General features: G+C 33.5%; 1 protein-coding gene across 2 annotated transcripts; it reads left to right on the forward strand.

Moving 5' to 3' along the window:
- The first annotated feature begins 13,288 nt into the window (after nt 1-13,288).
- Nucleotides 13,289-17,561, forward strand: LOC112008597 (ankyrin repeat-containing protein BDA1). 2 transcript variants are annotated; one of them, XM_065760904.1, is made up of 4 exons: nt 13,289-14,683; nt 15,131-15,284; nt 15,417-15,889; nt 16,431-17,561. In XM_065760904.1, exons 1-4 carry the CDS (start codon nt 14,060-14,062, stop codon nt 16,506-16,508), a joined length of 1,329 nt encoding a protein of 442 aa, XP_065616976.1. In that variant the 5' UTR covers nt 13,289-14,059; the 3' UTR covers nt 16,509-17,561. The 2 variants fall into 2 exon arrangements, with proteins under 2 accessions (XP_065616976.1, XP_065616975.1); XM_065760903.1 differs by having other exon boundaries at nt 15,131-15,889.
- The last annotated feature ends 5,990 nt before the right edge of the window (nt 17,562-23,551 follow it).

Below are 23,551 nucleotides of genomic sequence, written 5' to 3' on the forward strand. Positions count from 1 at the left end.
ATTCTTCTTCTTCTTCTTACCCTTGTCTTTCGACTTAGGTTGAGAAGTAGAAGTTTCACCAACATTGACTTCAACATGGGAAGTACCAAGAATGCCTTCTGCCGCTACCAATTCATTCATTAATTCATACAAGGTATAAATCTTTTTGTTCATATTATAGTTAAGTTTGAATTCCTTGAATGATTCTGGTAGCAACTGGAGTATCATATCCACTTGGGATTCTCCATCAATATCGGCACCTAAAACTTTCAATGTATTCAGATTAGAGATCATTGTAAGACAATGCTCCCTCACTGAAGTACCTTCAACCATTTTGGTATTATAAATTTGTCTCATGGTCTCTTATCTTGCAGAACGGCCTTGCTCACCAAACATCTCCTTCAGACTTAGCATAATGTCTGAAGCTAGTTCTGCATCCTGCATTTGATGCTGTAGAACATTTGAGATATATGCTAGGATGTAGCACTTGGCTATCTCATTAGATTTCTGCCAACGATCATATCGTTGTTTTTCCTCAAGAGGAGCATCTAATGAAGGAAAGCTTGGACATGGTTTAGTAAGAACCTACTTATGCTCTTTAGCAGTAAGAACAATGTCTAAATTTCTTTTCCAATCAACATAGTTGGATCCAATCAGTTTGTTTTGATTAAGTATAGTAACAAGTGGGCTAAATGATGCCATGTTCTAAATCTGAAAACAATAAACATGAATATAATCAATAAACTGGACATTATCTATTTAGCATATAAACATATAGTATGGAATCTTAATAAAACCATAATATAATATATGCAACGACAACCTAATCCCATATTCAATATCCCTCAGCATAGAGTGAATATAAAATACTATGATTGATTGAGAACTATTCTCATTATTAGTGCTATCATGATAACTCTTATTAAACACTAATAATATGTCGTAATACTTTGGCCTCTAAATAATGATAGTAAGAACTCAGCATAGAGGATACTATAATATTTAGTCTAGTGTATACCATTATCTAGAATCATGTGTAGCCATATTTCATCCCCTTAACAGGCTTATTTTGTAGTACCATGATACAAAACACCCTCCGCATGGAATGCAAAGCTCGAGGCTAAGACAAGGTGTTTGATCACACCACTATAAACCAATAAATTCAATCTTGTAGGCACATGAAATAAATACTCTCCGCATGGAATGCAAAGCTCGAGGCTGAGACAAAGTATGTATATATCTCATACTACTATGAACCAACAATGGAAGCCGTGAGATCCAACCTTTGTATCTCTCTCCCACTAGATGTTTTAAAGAAAATATTTTTAATTACTAAACATGCATAATCTAATTACACATAGTCTTAGTACTTTTATATGTGAAAACACTTAGAAAATTTTCTGATTTTCTTTCTTTCGATCGATCGAATGTGCCCCTCGATTGATTGAAAAAATTAAGAAATTCAAACTTGATCCTCTGACTCCTTCGATTGATACTCGATCGACTCTCGATCAATCGAGAAACAAATTCGATTGATCGACTAACAATCGAAAATCTATCGTTCTAAAAAGTCTGATCACTGTCTCATTCGATCAATCGAAAATGATTTTTGATCGATCGAAAATCGCGAAACTCAAATTTTCAAAAATTTTCTAAGGCAGTTTTCTACGGGTGTTCTTGAATAAACAACTTTCATATGAACATGATGGACAGAGAAAGATATCAAAACTGAAATTCATTGATGCTAAAGTCTTAAAGATCAATTTAACATACTTAAATTCAAATTTAAACAACATCATAACATCAATTTCAATTTTTATCAAATCATAATTTCAATAAATTGCAGAAAATTAAAACATAATCTTCTAACAATATGAAACTATCATCTCCAATTCTAAAACTCACAAAACATGTTAAACAATACGAAATTGAAGACCACTCTAATACCATTTGATGGAATTAGAGATGAACGCAGCGGAAAAATAAGTTTAAAACGGATCTACTTCATTCGATATTGATAACATGCACAAAGTAAATTTCAGAATTAGAGAACAAGAGAGTGTACCTTGAAGCGGTTAATTTCAAAACCGAAGATTGAAGCACTTAGGAATACTTTTAATCTTCACTCCAATTCCACTAATGCCCAAGAAGTGTGGACTCTCAATTGGTTACAAAAGGATGATTGGAGAGTGACATACACTTACTTCCACCATTACAATGTTGTTTTTTTTCACCCAGAAAATTTTGTACGTTTTTCCCTTTGTATCTAACCAATTATCTAATTGGGCTGGCCTCTTGGACCTTTCCAATTGGGCTTAAGTGTGTGGCTTGGAGTGGGACCAAAAGGGACTAATAAGACACTAGCTCCAATGGGCTTTGGACTTTTCTGTCAACTCTTGACAAGTCCAAAGTTACCATTAATTATATTTAATACCACTATAAAAATATAATTGCACTCTAGGCCTTATCTATAAATTATATCCCAATACTTTATTATACATGCAACCCCTTCATAAAATATTCGTAGTAATAGAAAGTCATTAATGTAGACTGCCGCTTTGTAAATTACTACATCTTAATCCTTAAGTACCCGGTTTAATCCTTTAATGTTATTCATTATATATTTATGAAATCCAATTCCATAAATATATACTTTAGTCTTACTAAAGTAGTTAGGCCTAACTCTTTGAATAACAAACTCATTAAACTTATTTCAAAGGAATACTTTATATATCCATTTAGAGATTATGAATTCCATCTTGAGAATACATGTTCCATCAACACTAAATGTGGCTGCCCAACATACTGAGGTTTTGATCATTACTATAGATCTCACTTCTGATATATCAAAGCAACCTACACCTCATGATCAGGTCCATTATTCTCTCAGGGTTAAGAGTTCATGCAAATACAAGTCGTGAGATTTATTATTCATATGACAGTCCTTAGGAAAATAATAAATCTCACAGCGGTCCAGTTCAATATGTCTTAACTCTTAAAACATATTAACACATCAACCAGAAGTCACCACTTCCATGATCAAGACAAATCATCGTAGTTGATATGTTATAGTCTTCGCAGATGAAATGCCCAATTTCATCACTAACTACGAACTATAACTTTGAGTTTACAAAAAACTTGTGATTTATATCTTCTGTGACTTTTCACATAAATCACATACTATGCATCTCATGGACTAAATTATAATGTCCGAATATTTATGTTACCATTATTTCAGATAATAATAAAACAAATTCATTAAACACAATATTAAGTCATACATAATGTCATACGCAATGTCAAACTTAATATCATACATAGCATCATTCAATAGGATTTAAGGGCACTAATCCTAACAGTTTCTTGTTTCACTGCTCATTGATTTATATTTATGAGTTATTCATGATATATGTCTTTGTTTTGTGTTTTGTGAAGTCAAGAATTTATTTTTGTTTTACTTGTATTTTTCACACATGTGTTTATGCGTTTGTTGAGTATTTTAGGAAATATACAGGTTGATTCAGTCGTGCTGTTGTCTACACTTGCAACTGATGGATAGTAGTTAATGGGCATTATTTTTGTAAAGGGCTTTTACTTGTAACTTTGAGCATTGTGTTTGTGTTTTGTCACAGATTGCTAAATGGGGAGTTTGTTAGGTTCTAAGTACTTAGAAACTAATGTATTAGAACTCTAATTTGTATTATTGGCAAACCATGATCAAAACAGGTTGTTAGTCTAGTTTTAGACTTGCTCAAAGTATGTCTTTTATGTAAAGTTCGAATCGAGCTATTGTAGAATTCATTGTGCAATTCGGTCTAGCACGATCGATTGAAAATTAGGCTCGATCGATCGAAAGTCGGGCAAAATGTTTTTTTTCTGTAGAATTTTCAACTCAGCCCTAAGCCCATATGATGTGTAAGGTTTTGTGTTTTGCCCTAGGTATAAAAGGCAAACCCTAGCCACGTTTTAGAGGTTGCTCTATTTGCTGTGTGTGTGAATTTCTTATGAGATCTGAGAGGTGGTTGCCTTCAAACATTCTTAGGATTATCAAGAAAGATATTTCATTGAGAGCTAGATGATCATTCAGTTGCTGCACTAAAGAGCTTAAAGATACACAAGCGGGAGTGCTTGTACTTGCTAGAGAATCCAAGAAAGAAGGAGTTCGTGGTCTCGAAGCTTGCACGTGGTCGTGTCAATAAGTTTTCTATTGGTGGGTAGTAATAGGATGTTAGTGGTCTAAGTCACTATTGTAAAACTTCGATTCTTTCATAGTGAATTCAGTTTTACCTTGAGGGTAGCTAGGTTATATCCTCCCTTGGTTTTTTACCGGTTTGGTTTTCTTGGGTGATCATATCTTTGTGTTCTTTATATTCTACACTTTACATTGATATGATTATGTGATTGTGTTAACCTAGATCTAGAATTTGGACTAAGTAATAACATCGCTAAATAATTAAGTTAATCTGGTTGTGTTTAAGGGGTCTAAAAACAAACAGAAGACAAATGAATGATCTTTTTAACCTTTTTATTTTATATTAGTAAAATATAAAAAGATTGTCATGTTAGTCAGTGGAAATTAGGACACATTGGATACCAAGTCTTAGTTTAGGTCTTCTTCAATGATATAAAGACTTTCGAAGAAAGCATAAGATAGAATTTGGAAAAGCACCAGTTTTAAATGTAATTTTTTTACTTGATGATTGAAGACCATATATAAACAAATCAATTGGGAATTAACAGATAGAGAGGATTTTTTATTTATTTATTTATTTTTTTTTTTAGAATCGATAGAGAGCAAAAATCGAATATATTAGAATGGAAAAGAAAATTGAACATTAACTCAATAATGTTCGTACTTAGTATTCATGTCTATTGATGTTTGGTGGTAGTTGGAAAATTGCTTTAAATCTTCTAGTGAAGCTTTCCAAGCAAGTGGTGAATGCACCGATCATCTTCATCACGTCCATCACACCAGGATCACCATTTCGACCTGTTGATGACTCAACAGCCCAAGTCCTCTTGTCATTTCTTGGTCCTCTTGACCTTTGATCAATTGCATTCTTCAATGCTCTAAGCTTATGACAATTTGGTCTGGTGTGTCCTTGAAGTCCACAATGATGGCAAAAATGGTTCGTTCTCGGACCTCTTTGTGATCTTGGAAGAGATTTTTCTCTAGCTTCAGGTTTGATCACTGATTGGTTACGGGGCTTATTGAACACCCGTTGGTCAGCCACATTCTTCTTCTTTTCATCCTTTATTTTCTTAAGTGTAGAGGCAGCCACTACTGGTTCTTTGGCTTGCACAAACTTCAGTTCCTTGGTGATTTTGACAGCTGAACTACTTTCTTTGGTATATCCCAGCCTGAATTTGTATAAGAGATGTTTTTGAGAGGAAATGACATCATCTAGCTTCTTAGTGGAGACCCTCTCTACCTTGGCATTTGCTTGAACTACCTCTAGCTCAAGGAATCTAATTCTTAGGTAAGCTTCCGAAAACTCTCCATTCAGCTCCTCTATCTCACACTTGGCCTCCTTATGTCGCACTAGGAGACTTCTATAGTCCTCTTCTGCCTTTTTCATCTTTTTCATGGCTGTCTTGGCCACACGTGCATATTCTCCTGATTTCTTAAGGAGTTAATTGAAGTTTTCTTGAAGACCTTCTGTACTCTCATCTTCTTCAACATCCGATTCTTTTACAATTCCCATTGATTCCTCATCACTATGCTCTCCAAGCTCTTGTACAAGCAGATTCAAGTCCTCCGAAGACTCATCATGAGCAATAGTTATAAAAGCGGAGTAATTCCCTTCTCCATCACAGCTTTCCTCAGACTCAGAATTGGATGAATTCGAGTCACTAAAAGTTGTAGCAAACACTTTGCCCTTCATTCTCAAATAATTAGGACAATCTTTCTTGAAGTGTCCATGCCCGTTGCACTCGAAGCAAGTGATTCCTTGTGTAGATTGGGATTCCTTTCCATCTTTCCATTTGAATTCCTTTTTCTCCTTCCCGGAACTTTGGAATTTCCCTTTATCACCAAATTTTCCATTGTTATTGAATTTCAAGAACTTTCGAAAATTCTTCACGAGATATGCCACATCTTTATCAACAATATCCTCATTTGATGAGTCATGAGCTTCAACCCTTTCATTAATTGTCTTAAGAGCAAGAGATTTGCTCTTCCTTTGTGTGGGCAATGATTGTTCATAAGTTTGAAGTGAACCAATCAATTCTTGGACTTTGATATCGTCAAGGTCCTTACTTTCTTCAATCGTTATCACCTTAGCACGGAAGCTTTCAAGCAATGACCGAAGGATCTTCCTCACTATCTTGGAATCCTCAGTTTTCTCCCACAATGACTCGTCCTCACTCATTTTCAGCTCCTCAAACCGAGTGGTTAGCATCTGCAACTTAGTGTCTTTCACTTTCTTCGTTCCTTCATACGTGGTCTCCAATATCTGCCATGCCACCTTGTCAATAGAAATGTGAGATATCTTGTAGAACTCATCTGGAGATACACCACAAAAAATAGTGTTAAGTGCTTTGCTATTTGCATTAGACACCGCGAGGGTTGCCTTATCCCACATGAATTTGGCAGCCTTCGGCCTAGTCCATCCAATATCCATTGCATCCTAAACGGTTTCATCCATTAAACACAAAAATGCCCTCATCCTGACTTTCCAAAAGGCATTGTTGCTACCATCAAAATATGGTGGCGCATTTAAAGATTGAGACCGGTCCATCTCAATATAGGGTCAAGGATTGCACTAAGGTGTTTAAATCACAAAGAGTGCACCCGCTCTAATACCAATTGGAAGTTCAAATAGCGTGTAAAACACTATGAATGTTTAGACCCCCCAATTTACAAATTACTAATTCAAGCTCAATATCAAACAATGTATGTGTGAAAAATGAACATAAGCCTATAACAGAATTGATAAATAATCTAAACCAAATAAAATCACATTCATAGCAGAAATTAAATGGCAAAGATTAAGGGAAAAGAGATGCAAACACAAAGACAACACAACGATGTGTTATCGAAGAGGAAACCAAAGTCCTCGGCGTAAAACCTCTCCGTCGCCCTCTAAGCGGTCAATAATCCACTAAAAAATGAAGTTAGGATACATGAACAGCAGAAGACCCTCCAAGCCTAATCTACCCAATGTACCTAGGCCCTCCAAGCTTCTTGCTCCAACGAGGTTACGACGAACTTTTGTCTTTTCTAGCTTATCGGATTCCACTATAGCCCATAGCATCAACCAATAACTATTGGTCCCTTCCTAACTGTTTCCCAAAGCACCAAAAAACATTCTCACAGATATGGGTATGGTGAGAAAAGGATTTGGGTAATGAACCTCTCAAGGATGTAACAATGGAGAGGATGACAGTAGAGGAATTTGAAGAGTCACTTTGTAAAGATTGTGGATGAGTCAATCTTGTTTTTCTCTAGGGTTTCACTCTTAAAATTCTCTCTAGAAGTTCTCTACATTTCATGGGTATGAGGGGTATTTATACTGGGGTGAGAAAGGAATGCGAAGAGTCAGTTTTTCCAAAATAGAGTTGGTTGGCAACTTGGCCTCGTGACTTGACTGAGTTGCGAGTTCAAGCCGCGAGTTAACTGAATGGCCAGTCTAGACTTTTTGTCCTGTAGTGCTACTGCTGGCATGATGGTTCAGCTTCTTTGCATGCTTCACTAGTGTGCATTTTCTGGCGGCTTGCCAGTCGCGAGCCATCCGTGAGATCCAATCGCGAGTCCTTGCTTCACTGCACAGTCTTGAGCATTTCTTCACACTCTCTCACACTTTACCCTTACATGATTCCCACCTAAATACAGGGTTTCTAAATGATGAATTACAAGAAAATTTGGCATAGAATAAAGCCAACAAGATGGTTGATTAAATTCAACCTTATAAGCGTGTCAAATAGGTTGGGCTAGGTCAACCCGCCTTATTAACAGGTCGGGTTAGGGTTGAAGGATCATGACATGATTATTAAATAGATCGGGTTAGGGTTTAGCCATTTAGTCGAATACCCCTACCTCGACACGACATGAACCCGACATGCTAACCTGAATTGACACCCATACTATGGAATATGGATGAGGATCACGAAGTCAAAATAAATAAATAAATAAAAATTAGAAAAATATAGAGGTAACGTAGAGTGGTAGAGGAGAGCCATCGTATAAAGTAATGAGAAAGGTCAAAGGGTCTGGCAGCCAGTGGACAAGCTGAAAGAAGAAAAAGAAAAAGAAGAACGAAAAAGAAAGACAACCACCTAAGGTAAAACTTATGTTGGATTTTTCACTTTTTTTTTCTTTATTCTTTATTTATTTTATTTTTTCTTTTGATGGGTTTGAATTGGCATCCCACCTCCAACTTAATTTTCAAAAACATAAAAATTGTCACTTAATGTGATTTTTTTTTTTTTTGGATTTTTTTTCTTTATTTTTAAGTTTGTTGGAAATTATAAAACTATTATAAATTTTAGAAGTAATGTTATGAATACCATTTTGGAACCTATTTCAATTTGTCTTTTGGAACAAAATATTTTGTTACCGGTCTATTTCGACATACCGTTGCATGCTACAATCTTTAAGCTCAAATATTAGTTCAATAATAATAATATAATAATAATAACAACAACAAGAACAACTATCAGTTCAATTACGTATAGAATATAATAAGAGTAATAACAAGGAAAAAAAATGACAAACCTAGATGTTAATTTTAGTGACTGTGGAACATTGAAAGATGTTTAAAAGGCTAGGACCTGTTTGGTAGCAGATTCCAAGTATTGTTATTCAAAATGATGTAAAAATTGTAATTTAAAAAATATTGTGAAAATAAGTGTTTAAAGTACTCGTAATGCAAAAAATGCGTTTTGTACCATATTTCTAATAACATTTTTTTTAAGTAAAAAAATATAATTGTGTTTTTAGTATGTGTAGGTGTTTTTGAGAAAAGTGTAAATTTTTAGGATTTTGTTTTTCATTTAACATTATTTTTTAAACATTTTCATTAGTTGTCAAGTTTGCAAACTATATAACAAAGCATCTCGAGACTGTAAAACTCAAGTTTAATGTAGAACTCAAGTTTCTAACGCTCGAGATTCAAGGAATGGTATGCTTACCTGGATGGAATATCCACCTGGAACTTTAGTCTTTTAAGACTCAAGTTCCTGCACAGTTCACCAGCTTCCTCTTTTTTTTTCTTCTTTGGCATTCTACATGATGTCCAAATCCAGATCTTCTTCTTCCTCAAATCTAGTTTTGATCTTCTTCGGTGTTCTAAATCATCTGCGTCCTCCATTTTCTTCAGATCCAGTTTTCTCTAGCTCTTCTTCTTCTTCTTCTTCTTCTTCTGATTCGAATCTTCTTTTCCTTATCTTCTTCTCCTTTTCTCCTTCTCCATCTTCAAATCTGCTTCTATGGAACTCGAGTCTCTCAAACTTGAGTTCCACGTGGCTAAATTGCTCCATGGCAACAGTAGAATTCGAGTTTGAGAGTCTCGATTTTTGTCATCGATCTCGAGTTTTAAAAACTCGAGATGCTAGTTTCCAAAATCCTTACAAATATGCGTTAACCTATTATATTCTTTCCCCCTACTGTGCTAGCTTGCAAATTTCCTCAAATTTTCAGGCATAAACAGTAAAAAATGTAATTAATTATTTATTTTATCTCTCATCTTCGTTCCATCTCTCTCCTTTGCAAGTCCAAGCTAGCTTGAACAATTCACTGAACAATGCAAACCCAATTGAATCAAAGCCAAAATGCTATTTTTTTAGTTGAGACAAGAGAAAAGAAAAACCCAGAAAACCCAGACAAAAGAAAAGCCAAATTACTATTCTATCCAATTGAATCACTGGTCATCCAGCCCAGAAAAAAGAAAAACAAGAGAAACCCATCAACTACGATATTTACAAAAAAAAAAAAAAAAGAATAAAAAAAGAAAGAAAGAAGAAGAAGACAGAGTGCAAGAGAGAAAGAGAAAAAAAAAAAAAAAAAGAATAAAAAAAGAAAGAAAGAAGAAGAAGACAGAGTGCAAGAGAGAAAGAGAAAAAAAAAATTAAAGAGAAAAAGAAGAAAGAGTGGCAACGTGCAACAGAAAGAGGAAAGGAAAAAGTAAAAAGAAAGAAAGAAAGAAGAGGAAGAAAGAAAGAAAGATAAAGAATAACATGCAACTGTGCAAGAGAGAGAGAAAAAAAGTCTGGAGGGAGAAAGAAAAGTAGTTAGGTAATGGCAACAGAGGTGTTGTCTAATCAAAGTCGGCCCACGTTTTTAAATATTTACAATTGTGCACAAGTGAGTATCGTTGTTTGTAATTTGAAAACTGGTAGGAAGAGCTTTCTAAATTTAGTATTTAAACACCCTAAAATGAACAATATAACTCAAACATTTCTAAAAAAAGTGTCTACTAAACATGTTTTTTTTTTTTAAACAACAATTTTTAGTATTTAAAAACTGTTTAAAATCAAGAATAAGAACGTTTCCATTTTATTTACGAGGAGCTCACAAAAACAAAGAAAATCATTAAAATTTTTTTTTTTAACTCAAGTGTACAAAAAAAAGTGCTTAAGGGCCCGTTTGGTTGGGAGAAAAATGAGATGATAGAAAATAGAGGGAGGATAGAAAAGTTTTTAGTTTTCCTTATTTGTGTTTGGTTGTAAGAATGAAAAAGTGAAGGGATGGAAAACTGTTTGGTTTGGTTGAAAATAAGTTGTATGAATTTACCATCATGTCCCTCTTAAATAAAACAAAAAGTAATTCATTATACTTTTAACAAAAAAATTGTGGATAGATGAAAGTGGACATTTCAAAAAACAGCATAAGAAATCATCCAAAAGTGTTTTCTTAAAAAAATGATAAAAATAAAAATTAAGAAAAAAAAAAAGAAAAGAAAAGAAGAAGAACCCACCACCTGACAAAACCAAAGAAAGAAAAAAAAAAAAAAACACAAAAAGCCAACGTTACAAAGGAAAAAAAAGAAAAAAGAAAAAAAGAGCCAGAAACTAAACTGATGTGAGTGTTTTGTAAAAATGACAGTGTAAAATAGAAAAAGTAAGTTTTTTTGAGTAAAATAGATAGAATCTTTTAGACATACTGATGAGGCTGCTCTTACAAACGGAATTTTATCCATCATTGGTGTCATGATTATCTTCTAGGTAACTAAATAGTCTTATAAAAAATAGGAAATTTAACCTACATTGGTGTCATTTTTTTAATATTTCTAAGAGAGTCCTATAAAAAATTGGACAAATTTTTAAGATTTAGAATAATTTTTTTAATCCATTAAACATGCGTAGATCAACGTGAAGAGGCTAATATACCCATAAATGAAAAATTATTAGACCCTCAAAATGGTGCAACATGCATACCAAATGTATGAGTTTTTTATTTTTTATTTTTTTAGTATGACCAAATGTATGATTGATGCTAAGGAAAAAAAAAAAAAAAAACCAACCTCCTTGTTCCTTCTTCTTCTTTTCTTGTTAGTTTAACTAAGTTTAACTACCTCCTTGTTCCTTCTTCTTCTTTTCTTGTTAGTTTCAGGCTCTTCTTCCTTGTTCCTTCTTCTTCTTTTTTTGTTAGTTTAACTACCTCCTTGTTCCTTCTTCTTCTTTTCTTGTTAGTTTCGGGCTTTTTTTTTTTTTTGTTAGTTTAACTACCTCCTTGTTGCTTCTTCTTCTTTTCTTGTTAGTTTCGGCTTATTTTATTTTTTTTTTTGGTTTCGCCGTTCCAGTCCACTACCTCTTCTTTTTTATTTGTGTGTCCCTGTGTTGTACTGCTGTCCTCCACTTGTGTTTAAATATTTTCTTTGTTCTGATTTTGTGAGCCCACGCACTACTACTGTACTTTCTTTAGGGTATGTTTGGTTGGGTGAAAATAGGGAGGATGAAAAATAGGGTAGAAAATGACATTTTTTACTGTTTGGTTGAGAGGGGGAGGGGAGAGAAAAGTGGTGGGGCCCACATCTTTCTCTCCTCCCCCTTCAAAATACAATCTCTCCAAATTGGAGAGAAAAATGGAGTGAAAAGTGGGAAAAATATTTGGACAAAATTGCCCCACCCTTTTAACNAACTCTTTTTTATTTTATTTTATTTTATTTTATTTTATTTTATTTTATTTATTTTTTTTTTTTTACAGTTCGACAGCTACAAGGAAGAAAGAAGATGACGACGATGATGAAGATGATTGAAATATAAGGAAATCATCGACTCCACATGCATTTAGAGAGAAAAGAGGGGTTACGGATTTCAGAGAGATCTCCACCCCTCTTCTCTTCCTCTGAGAGCAGAACCTTATTAAAGTCTCTACATCTCAAATCCCTTATCTCTCTCCTTAATTTTCAGATCTCTTAAGTCTCTGCCACCATTCGGTTTGTATTTCATTTTGATTTTGGGTTTGGGTTTTGGGTTTTCAGTTAATGGTTTAATTTTGAGTTGATTTTCTATGGATTTTGGGTTGATTTTGGGTTTCCGTTGTTTTAACGGGTTTTGGTGGTGGTGGTTGTTTTAACGGGTGATGGTGGTAGTGGTTGGGTGGTTATGGTTGGACAGTGTGGGGTGGATGGCGGGATCTATGTTTTGGGTGTGGTGCTCTTGCAAGTTTTGTGAGACAGTGAGAGATGGTGGGTTCTAGGTTTTGTGTGTCTCTGTGTTGGTTTGTTTGTGTGGGTGTGTTTGTGTGTATCAGAGGAAGAAGAAGATGATGAGGGTGAGAAGAAGTATGAGTTGGTTTTCTAGACGGAGAAGAGAGAGAAAAAAGGGAGCGAAATGGGAAACTAATAAAATAATAGGATACACAGTTACAGCGTGCATATATGCACAGTTACTGTAGTAAATGTGTAAATATGCATAGTTTTAGAATGATTGATGAGGAATATTTTTGGGGTAAAATGTGTAAAATTGATTGTTTTTTGTATTTTGCAAATGTTTACACACTGATGTGGATGCTCTAAGTGGTATAGACTACTTAGATGCGTAAATGTTATTGAGCAAGAGTTAGGTACAGTACTTAGGTGCTGTTCCTTAGGTTCCTCTTTTAAAATTCTGCCATGTGGATTTTTTCTTATGGAAACCTAGTGTATTTTTAAGTTAAGTAGCCACATGGTTGAATCTTAAGAGGGGAACCTAAGGAACAGCACCTAAGGTACTGTACCTAAGTTTTGTCCAATGTTATTCTGCAAAAGAAGCCAACATATAATCACCAAGAAGCTAACATGACATTTATAAATGAAGTTGGAAGAATGACACTTCTGCTCAAAAGAACTCATTTTTTTTTAATTATAATAAATAAATAAATAATTCATTCAGCAGTTTCTTTTGGGATTGAGATCATTCCACACTTATGTTGAAGTCTTTTTCTTTTTTACTTATTTTTGTGTGGATAATTCGATAATAACAACAATGAGAATATAGGATTTGAAGTAGAGGAAGTGTCTTTCTCTCACAAATAAGAAAGACTATGCTATGATATATAGAAAGAATAAATAGTAACCTAAAATATATGCTACTCTAAAGCTGGCTTGCCATGGAGCAGAGTCTAAATCAAATATGTTAGAGATATATTAGCCCATTAGCATAAGCCCAAGCCTAATTCTATTTTATGTGCAAGCCAAGTCCCCTACTTGTACTAGAAGTTTATTAGTTTAGGGTTTAGTCTATTATATATATACATGTTATGATTTATTGTAACATAGGATTTGTACTACACTCTAATATATTATTGATGTAACCTTTTAGGGTTTCCTCCATGGATGTAGGCCGTTAGGCTGAACCACATAACCCTCATGTGTTATTGTATTCTACACTTTATGCTTTCGCTTCCGCATCCATACTAGCATATTTAACATGGTGTATCAATGCTAATATTTAACAAAATAGAAATAATATTCCAAAGCAGCCAAAACCACGTAGGAACAAGAATCTAAAACATACTGATGTTTTAATTAGGTGACTTGCTGGAGATCTTTGAAACTAATTAGGATGAGGTGGTAATATTGGCTTTGTTGTGTGCAGCACTTCCAATTCAAGGCACACATCAACAAGTTCAGACCAATTCAAGGCAACCTTCTCTAAAATGAATGAGGGGATGAAGCAGGCTGCTGAAAGTGGAGATATTAATGCTTTGCACCAATTGATTGGAGAGGATGTAAATCTTTTGGATCACATAGACCACGTTCAATGTGTTCAAACTCCTTTACACATAGCTACGTCTGCTGGGCACATCCAATTTTCCACCGAGATGATGGGATTAAAGCCCTCATTTGCTTGGAAACTAAATCCAAATGGGTTTAGCCCTATTCACCTTGCTCTAAAAAATGGGCATATTGAGCTAGTGCGTCAACTTCTAGAGATTGATAGGAACCTTGCTCATGTCAAAGGAAATGAGTGTATCAATCCTTTGCATTACGTTGTTGAAACAGGTGATCGTCACATTGATCTATTGGAAAATTTTCTATTAGTTTGTCCTGATTCTATTACAGATGTGACGGTGCGAGATGAGACGGCTCTACATATTGCCTTAAAAAATGACCAGCTCGAGGCTTTCAAATTCTTGGTGGGATGGCTTGGAAGAAATTTCTGTAAAAATTCTTCATCAATCTTTAAACATTCATCATCAAATGTAAAAGCAGTCTTGGACCAGAAGGACGATGAAGGAAATACTGTGTTGCACATTACAGTATCAAAAAATCAAACCCAGGTAAGCTCTCTGTCTCTCCATTAACATCTACTTAGCATTAGCATAATAACAACAACAATAATAATAACTACTAAATAGTCTAGATGACCATTTTATTTTTTGAATTTTTTTGAACCAAGACTCATTTTTTGGGCCCGAGTAATTTTAAAAAAATTTCAAAAATTTTAAAATCTGTTATATCTAAATATACTACTTAAAAATGTTTAAAATTTTAGGGAGTACGTACAATTCCATCACTGGCAATATAAAAAAATATTATCTTATTTTTTTAATGATTCAGTGGCTTAATTTGCAATTGCATGTAATACATAATGATCATTTTTTTTTTTTTTGTTTTTTACTTCTTTAATTATAATTTTAGTTAAAAAATTATAAAAGAAGAAGAAGCTTATGCATTTGGATTAAGAACAGACCAAGGACAAGACTTAAGTAATTTACAGTATGCAGGTTGTGAGTCACATACTCACTTGGGGTTTCCGATTTATTGACGTAAACAGTACGAATTTAGAGGATAAAACAACATGGGACATCTCACAAGGACAAACACAAGTAGATAGCAGAGAAATCAGGCTTATGCTACACAGTGCTGGACCTTCATCAGGTTCAGCTCTCTCTATAGTTACTCGAAGTGATGATAATAATATTGATGAATTTTACAACTTAATTGGAGAGGATGTAAAACTTTTGGAGCACATCGACATGCTACCACTTGCTAATACTCCTTTACACATAGCTACATCTTATGGGAACATCCAATTTGCCCTGGAGACGACGAGTTTAAAGCCCTCATTTGCAAGGAAACTAAATCAAAATGGGTTTAGTCCTATTCACCTCGCTCTAAAAAATGAACATATAGAGCTAGTGCGTAGGCTTTTACAAATTGATGGCAACCTTGTTCGTGTCAAAGGAAAGGAGTGTCTCACTCCTTTGCATTACGTAGCTAAAAGTTGCAGTGAGAACCTTGATCTATTGAAAGAATTTCTATTAGTATGTCCTGATTCTATTACAGATGTGACGGTGCGAAACGAGACAGCTTTGCATATTGCCCTCAAATATAACAGGCTCAAGACTTTTAAATTCATCATGAGATGGCTTGCAAGAAATTGTACTAAAATTGATAAATTCAATGTAAGAACAACCTTGAACTGGAAGGACAATGAAGGCAACACTGTGTTGCACATTGCAGTATCAAAAAATCAAACCCAGGCAAGCTCTCTCCATTAACATCTACTAAGTATTAGCAAAGTATGAATGAAAGGGAAAAAAACATAAAATAACCAACCAGAATAGTCTAGATGACCATTTTACTTTTAAACCAAAACTCATTTTTTGGGTCAAGTAAATTTCTTTCTTTCTTTCTTTTTATTTTTCAAAATTCAAAATATTTTATACCTAAATATACTATTTTTTTTTTAGAAACAAACAAGCACACACACACAAGGGAGAGGGAAAGGGATTCTAACACAAATTGTAAATATACTATTTAATAAAGATGTTTAAAATTGTAGGGAGTGATGGCTTCCCTTGGTTTACGTACAGTTTCATTCTCTTTTAATGATTTAGTGGCTTTGCAATTATATTTAATACATTATGATCTCTTAGCAAATAATAATAATAATATCAATAATATATGATCATTTTTTTCCCTTTTAATTATAATTATAAATTTTATATACAAAAGAAGAAACTTATGCATTTGGATTAAGAACAAACCAAGGACAAGCCTTCACTGATTTACATTACGCAGGCTGTGAGACACTTACTTGCTTGGGGTTCCAGTTTTGCCGGTGTAAACCATAAGAATATGGAAGGTAAAACAGCATAGGACATCTTGCAAGGACAGACAACACAAGAAGTAGACAACAGAGAGATTAAAGTTATGCTACACCGTGCTGGAGCTGATTTGGGTGTTTCTCTTTCTAGATTTAAATGTTATCCAATGGAATGGCTTTTGAGCTTGTATATTAAAAGTGAAATAAGGAGCTTATCAGAAGAAAAGCATAGTATGCTTCTGGTGGTTGCAGTACTGCTTGTAACAATCAGCTTTCAAGCGGTGATCAACCCTCCTGGTGGAGTTTGGCAAGATAATGGTCAGTGCAATACCATAGAGGTAAAGAAAGGGAGTAGTCATCATAATGAAACCCATGATCAGACTCCCTTCAATACAACAATAAGGAGTACTGATGATCCTGTTACCATTCAATTGACCAGGTCCAATACCACACTAATGTGTGAACGCAAAGCAGGGACAGCCATTGCTTTTCAAGAAGCCCTTTTTCGGCTGTTCCTATTTTGTAATTCTTTGATATTTGGGATCTCAAACTCATTAATTGTTCTCGTCATTCTAAATGAGCGCATTAAGTATCTGTTCTTAGGACTCAACCTCACCCTCTGTTTTAACTATTTTTGTTCAATCCGAGCCATAACCGATGATAAATTTTTGGCGTTTTGTTTGGCACATATTTCGGCCATATTTTCTGTTTTAGCAGTGCTGCTTTCCAGGTACCAATGATCAGACTCAGTAATTGTGCTCTCATACTAAGTAATTGTTCTCCACATTCCAGATAGGTACATTAATTTCTTTGTAACCAATGCCTACTTCCTCTGCTTTTGTTATTTTTCTTCACTCCTGACCATTACCCAGACTCCAAATTGATATATTATTTCAGTTTTTCTTTCGACCTTGATTTTTCCAATCTCACCAGCGAATTTTCCAGCTTTGGAAAGAGTCAGGCTAAATGGTTTGCGGATTCAATCATGGAAGAAGAATTGAAGGGAAAAATGATGTATATTAGCCGACCTTGGAGCTATATGAATCTGTAATGTGTGCCAATTTTTATTTTTGTTTCTTTAATAATAAGATTAAGTCTATGTTTCTAAGGGCATAGTTGAAGTACCCAATGTCATATATGAATATAATGTATTTTGCATATAGCAGTGCGTGATTGCATAGTGAATTTATAATCAAATCTCTCACATATCTTACATGTTTTTTTTTTTTCCTAATGAAAAAACTGTAACTTTATTAAGAAGAAGATAAATTCAGTATATCATGAGCAATAACTGACTTAATCAGCTATAGACTTTGTTTTATCCATGTTACATTATTATCAATATTGTCTATTTTTTTTAGCAAACTTTGCCAAGAGATGTGCGGGTTTATTGCCTTGAGGCCTTCACATGAGACAACCATAGGAGGAGTACATAACCCTAGAAGAGTGTCAGCCACTATCTTGGAATTACTTTTAACTAGCACATCCTTTATACCAGCATCCCATGCAAATGACACTTCAATTTCCACAACTTTCACTTCAAATGATACTCTTAACATACCTAATATTATTGGGTGCTTTAAATTTTAGTAAGATCACGTTTTGGAAGCATACTATCATGACAATTAAATAGTGGTTATACTTATATTGTTTGCAATAATATAGTGAAGCTTTTAGAAAAACTAGTTGTAGACCCGTGCGTTGCGAGTGATAATTTTTTAGATAGAATACTATTTTAGTCCCTAGACTTTATAAAGAGTTAAAAAAAAAAAAAAAAGATTTAACGTATTTTTCATAATCTTGTCTAAAACGTTATTTATTGATTTTTTTTTTACCATTATCATATATTTATTGGTTGGTGATTTGCATAACATAGACATTAAATAAGAGGTAAAACTATTCATTAAATTTTTTTAAGTCACGGCGTATGAAGATTATGATTATATATATATATATATATATATAAAATTTCTCCAGTTAGAAGTGCGTGATTGCATAGTGAATTTATAATCAAATCTCTCACATATCTTACATGTTTTTTTTTTTTTTTAATGAAAAAACTGTAACTTTATTAAGAAGAAGAAAAATTCAGTATATCATGAGCAATAACTGACTTAATCAGCTATAGACTTTGTTTTATCCATGTTACATTATTATCAATATTGTATATTTTTTTTAGCAAACTTTGCCAAGAGATGTGCGGGTTTATTGCCTTGAGGCCTTCACATGAGACAACCATAAGAGGAGTACATAGCCCTAGAAGAGTGTCAACCACTATCTTGGAATCACTTTTAACTAGCACATCCTTTATACCAGCATCCCATGCAAATGACACTTCAATTTCCACAACTTTCACTTCAAATGATACTCTTAACATACCTAATATTACTGGGTGCTTTAAATTTTAGTAAGATCACGTTTTGGAAGCATACTATCATGACAATTAAACAGTGGTTATACTTATATTGTTTGCAATAATATAGTGAAGCTTTTAGAAAAACTAGTTGCAGACCCGCGCGTTGTGTGTGATATTTTTTAGATAAAATACTATTTTAGTCCCTAGACTTTATAAAGAGTTTAAAAAAAAAAGATTTAACGTATTTTTCATAATCTTGTCTAAAACGTTTTTTATTTATTTATTTATTTTTTACCATTATCATATATTTATTGGTTGATGATTTGCATAACATAGACATTAAATAAGAGGTAAAACTATTCATTAAATTTTTTTAAGTCATGGCGTATGAAGATTATGATTATATATATATATATATAAAATTTCCCCAGTTAGAGTTTGATTAGTTTTGAATTTAAATGTTGTATTATTATATTTAATTGTTGATTATTGATTTAATTAAGTGAATGTAATGTTTGATTTTATTGCACTATAAAGTTTTCAGTGTCCTATGTATAAGCATCTCTATTTTATTTCTTACTCCTCTTGCCCACCTTTTTATTTTCCAAATAACGGTTATTAATTGACGTTTGATTTCATTTCTTTTTTTCTTCCTTCATTTATTCTTTATTACTTTGTACCTTCCCTTGCTAGTCGTAAATTTTATGGTTATCAATAAGAAATAGATATCATAGATGACTTAAATAGTTATAGATGTAGTTACGTTAGTAGTATGTTAAAAGTTTTTTTTATTTCTTTTTCTTTTTTTTTTCCTTTTGAATTTTCAAGGAAATATGACAAGCATTTTTCTAGTTTGGTCTCAATCAATTAAGATATCCATAATATATTAATGGATATCTTAATATATTACCTGATATCCATAATATATTACCTGGAGGAATTTGGTCTTCAGATACATTTGTGGTGACATCACCATTTTCATTTAAAGTATTGTGTATATAGATATTAGAATTTTTGTTCACAGTCTCGCTATTATAATCATGTCGTCTCTGTCTAGCGCTCCTCACAAATGGATCATCCTCCATGTCTCTTGAATAGCCTAAAGAGTAATCAAATATAAGTAAATCCATAATTTATACACACACACACACATATATGTATATATACACACACACGCACACACACACACACACACATATATGTTAAAAATAAGACTTTAATAATATTAAAAAAAAAAAATGTAACATTATGAAAAACCTACCAACAATACGATGTGAAGGTGACACAATCGTAAATGAAGTAGATCCTCTTTCTTCAAAAACCTCTCCTCTCAAAGCATCAACACTGTTGAACTTAGCATCTACTAAATGACTTCTATTAGTTGCCCAATAACTCATATTCATTTGCCTATCCAACACAGTACCCCTATTCAACTGTAAGTCGGTAGAAATACGTTGAGTTGCAGGAGCATGAATATTGGTTGGATAATTGCGATTTCTCCTAGATGCAAGAATCATCCTTCTTCTCAATCATGCATAATAAAAAGACTTCATAGTACCTACAAACCATCAGTTACTAACTGTCATTATAGTAAAAAATAATTTCAAATAATTGGTGGATAATATGAACAACCTACACTACCAAAAATAATATGAGGACAATTTTAGAAAAACATTTCATTTTAGTTAGAATTGACATTTAGACATACTTGAAGAAAACTTCCAGCTTTTGAACTTGCAATTTGATAGATATATCTGCAATAATTTGGTAGACAATATGAACAGCCTACACAACCAAAAAATAATATAAAAATGATTTTAGCATACCAAAGTAGATTATAAAAATATTTTACCATAGCCTTTTCACTATATTTATAATTGAGAGTTGGACATACTTGACGAAACAATCCAGCTTTTGAACTTGCAATTTATTAGAAAATCCATAATCAACTGGTAGAAAATATGAATAACCTACACAACCAAAAGATAATATAAAAAATATTTTATCGTTCTCTTTTGGGGTGCATTCATTTTGCTGTCATCTATTTATAGTGTCTTCCTGGTTGGTAAGTAAGTTCACACATGTAACATTAAGAGCATTTTTCTAAGACTATTTGGAGATTTTTGCCTTTATGCAATTGCATTCAAAATGAAAATATAAATAAAATATTAAGCATTGTGGCTGCAAAACATAAATAAAAATTATGTGATATTTTCGCACCAGTCATGTTTTTCAATAGAAAATATCTAATCTTTGAACATATTACAATCTCATCTGACGGTTATCTCAAAATCTAAACATCATGCGGTTCTAAAAAATTTGGAATTTTTATTGAATTATTTTACAATCTCATCTGACAGTTATCTCAAAATTTGAATATCATGTGGTTCTAAAGTATTTGGAAAATTTTTTATTTATAAAATTTCTCCATTTTCCCAACTTGTCTGTGTTTTATATCTTTTGTACTGTGGGAATGTAATTTAGTAAAAATTTCATGTTCCAAGATAAACACCCTAGCTACTGACGTGACTCCATAGTACTCACCAACCATCATTTACTAACCGTCATTATAATAAAAGATCATTTCAAATAACTAGTGGATAACATGAACACCCTACCAATAATATGAGGACTATTTTAGCAAATCATTTCATTTTAGAGAGACCTAAAGAAATATTCCAGCTTGTGTGAACTTGCAATTTAATAGCTAATCCATTATAATTTGGTATAAACCAAAAGATAATATAAAAATTATTTTAGCACACCAAAATATAATATAATATCAATTTTATAATAGCCTTTTCATTAATTGAGAGTTGGACATACTTTACGAAACAATCCAGCTGTTGAACTTGCAATTTAATAGATAATCCGTAATCAACAGGTAGAAAATATGAACCACCTACACAACCAAAATATATATATATATACATATATATATATATAAAATATTTTAGCATAGCCTTTTCATTTTATTTATAATTAAAAGTTACAAATACTTGAAGAAATAATCCAGCTTAAAAACATGTAAATTAACGGGTAACTTGTGAGCAACTAGTGGTTAAAATAGTAATCAAAATGATGACATGTGCCCACATCATTGAATACCAAGACCTTTTATATGATATTTTTGCACTAGTCATGTTTTTCAATAGAAAATATCTAATCTCTGAACATACTACAATCTCATTTGACGGTTATCTCAGAATCTGAACATCATGTGGTTCTAAAGAATTTGGAATTTTTACTAAATTATTTTACAATCTCATTTGACGGTTATCTCAAAATTTGAATATCATGTGGTTCCAAAGTATTTGGAAAATTTTTTATTTATAAAAGTCCCCCATTTTTCTAACTTGTCTGGGTTCTGTATTTTTTTGTACAATGGTAATGTAATTCAGTAAAATTTCATATTGAAAGATAGACACCCTAGTTGCTGATGTGACTCCAAAATACCTACCAACCATCATTTACTAATTGTTGAATGTTCAAATAGTGTATAAAACACTATAAACATTTAGACCCCCAAATTACAAAATACCAATTCAAGCTTAATATCAAACAATGTATGTGCGGAAAATGAATATAAGCTTATACCAGAATTGATAAACAATAGCTTCAACAATAGCTACTTCAACTAAACTTGGTATGGCTACCACCAACAACTACATTGGTGCAATCAATTATAGCCAACCTAAAGCTCATAATCAACTTCAATCTCAATCAACCAAGGAAGCCAAGGTCCAAACAATCATCTCCTTAGACCCTCTTACAAGAAACAAGGTCATCAACAAGGACGTCTCCACCTTGGAACACCTCAAGTATGGGGGCAAATCCCTTTCTTCCTTCACAAGAAGTTGGTCGCACGATTTCTCTCCCATCAAAGGGAACCCAAAAAATGAGATTTCATGTACTCACTTCAATTCACTTCCTTTTCCATCATCTTGGGAAGTTGTGTCAGTCATGATGACTAACACCACTACCATGGAAGAAAAGACGGTTGAAATGGAACAAAGGGTCTTCCTTCTCACAAAAGCACTTGAAGATAAGGACCTCCAAATTGCAACTTTAATGAATAAACTCAAAGTACAAGATCTTGGTGAATCAAGCCATGGTCATAAATTCACATCCGCAAAGGATGACGAAGGGAGAGAAATTGAAAACACTCCCCGACGAGAACAATCTACTTCGGTTGCTTCATTGTCAGTCCAACAATTACAAGACATGATAACAAATACCATCCGAGCACAATATGGAGGTTCTTCTACAAGTTCTCTCACATATTCAAAACCCTACACAAAGCGCATCAACAACATGAGGATGCCAAATGGGAATCAACCCCCCAAGTTCTTACAATTTGATGGCAAAGGAAACCCTAAGCAACACGTGGCTCACTTTGTAGAAACTTGTGAGAATGCAGGGACTTAGGGAGGCCTCCTTGTAAAGCAATTTGTCTGTTCGCTCAAGGGAAATGCCTTTGATTGGTATACAGACTTAGAACCCAAGTCAATCGACAGTTGGCAACAACTCGAAAGAGAGTTTCTTGACCGATTCTATAGCACGCGTCGTACAGTGAGCGTGATGGAGCTTACTAATACCAAGCAATGGGAAGATGAGTCGGTGGTCGATTATATCAATCGATGGCATTCTTTGAGCTTGGATTGCAAGGATCGACTTTCTGAAATTTCTGCTATAGAGATGTGCATCCAAGGCATGCATTGGGGACTTCTTTACATCCTT

Source organism: Quercus suber, unplaced genomic scaffold (assembly GCF_002906115.3).
Source record: "Quercus suber isolate HL8 unplaced genomic scaffold, Cork oak 2.0 scaffold_387, whole genome shotgun sequence".
NCBI classification, from domain to species: Eukaryota; Viridiplantae; Streptophyta; class Magnoliopsida; order Fagales; family Fagaceae; genus Quercus; species Quercus suber.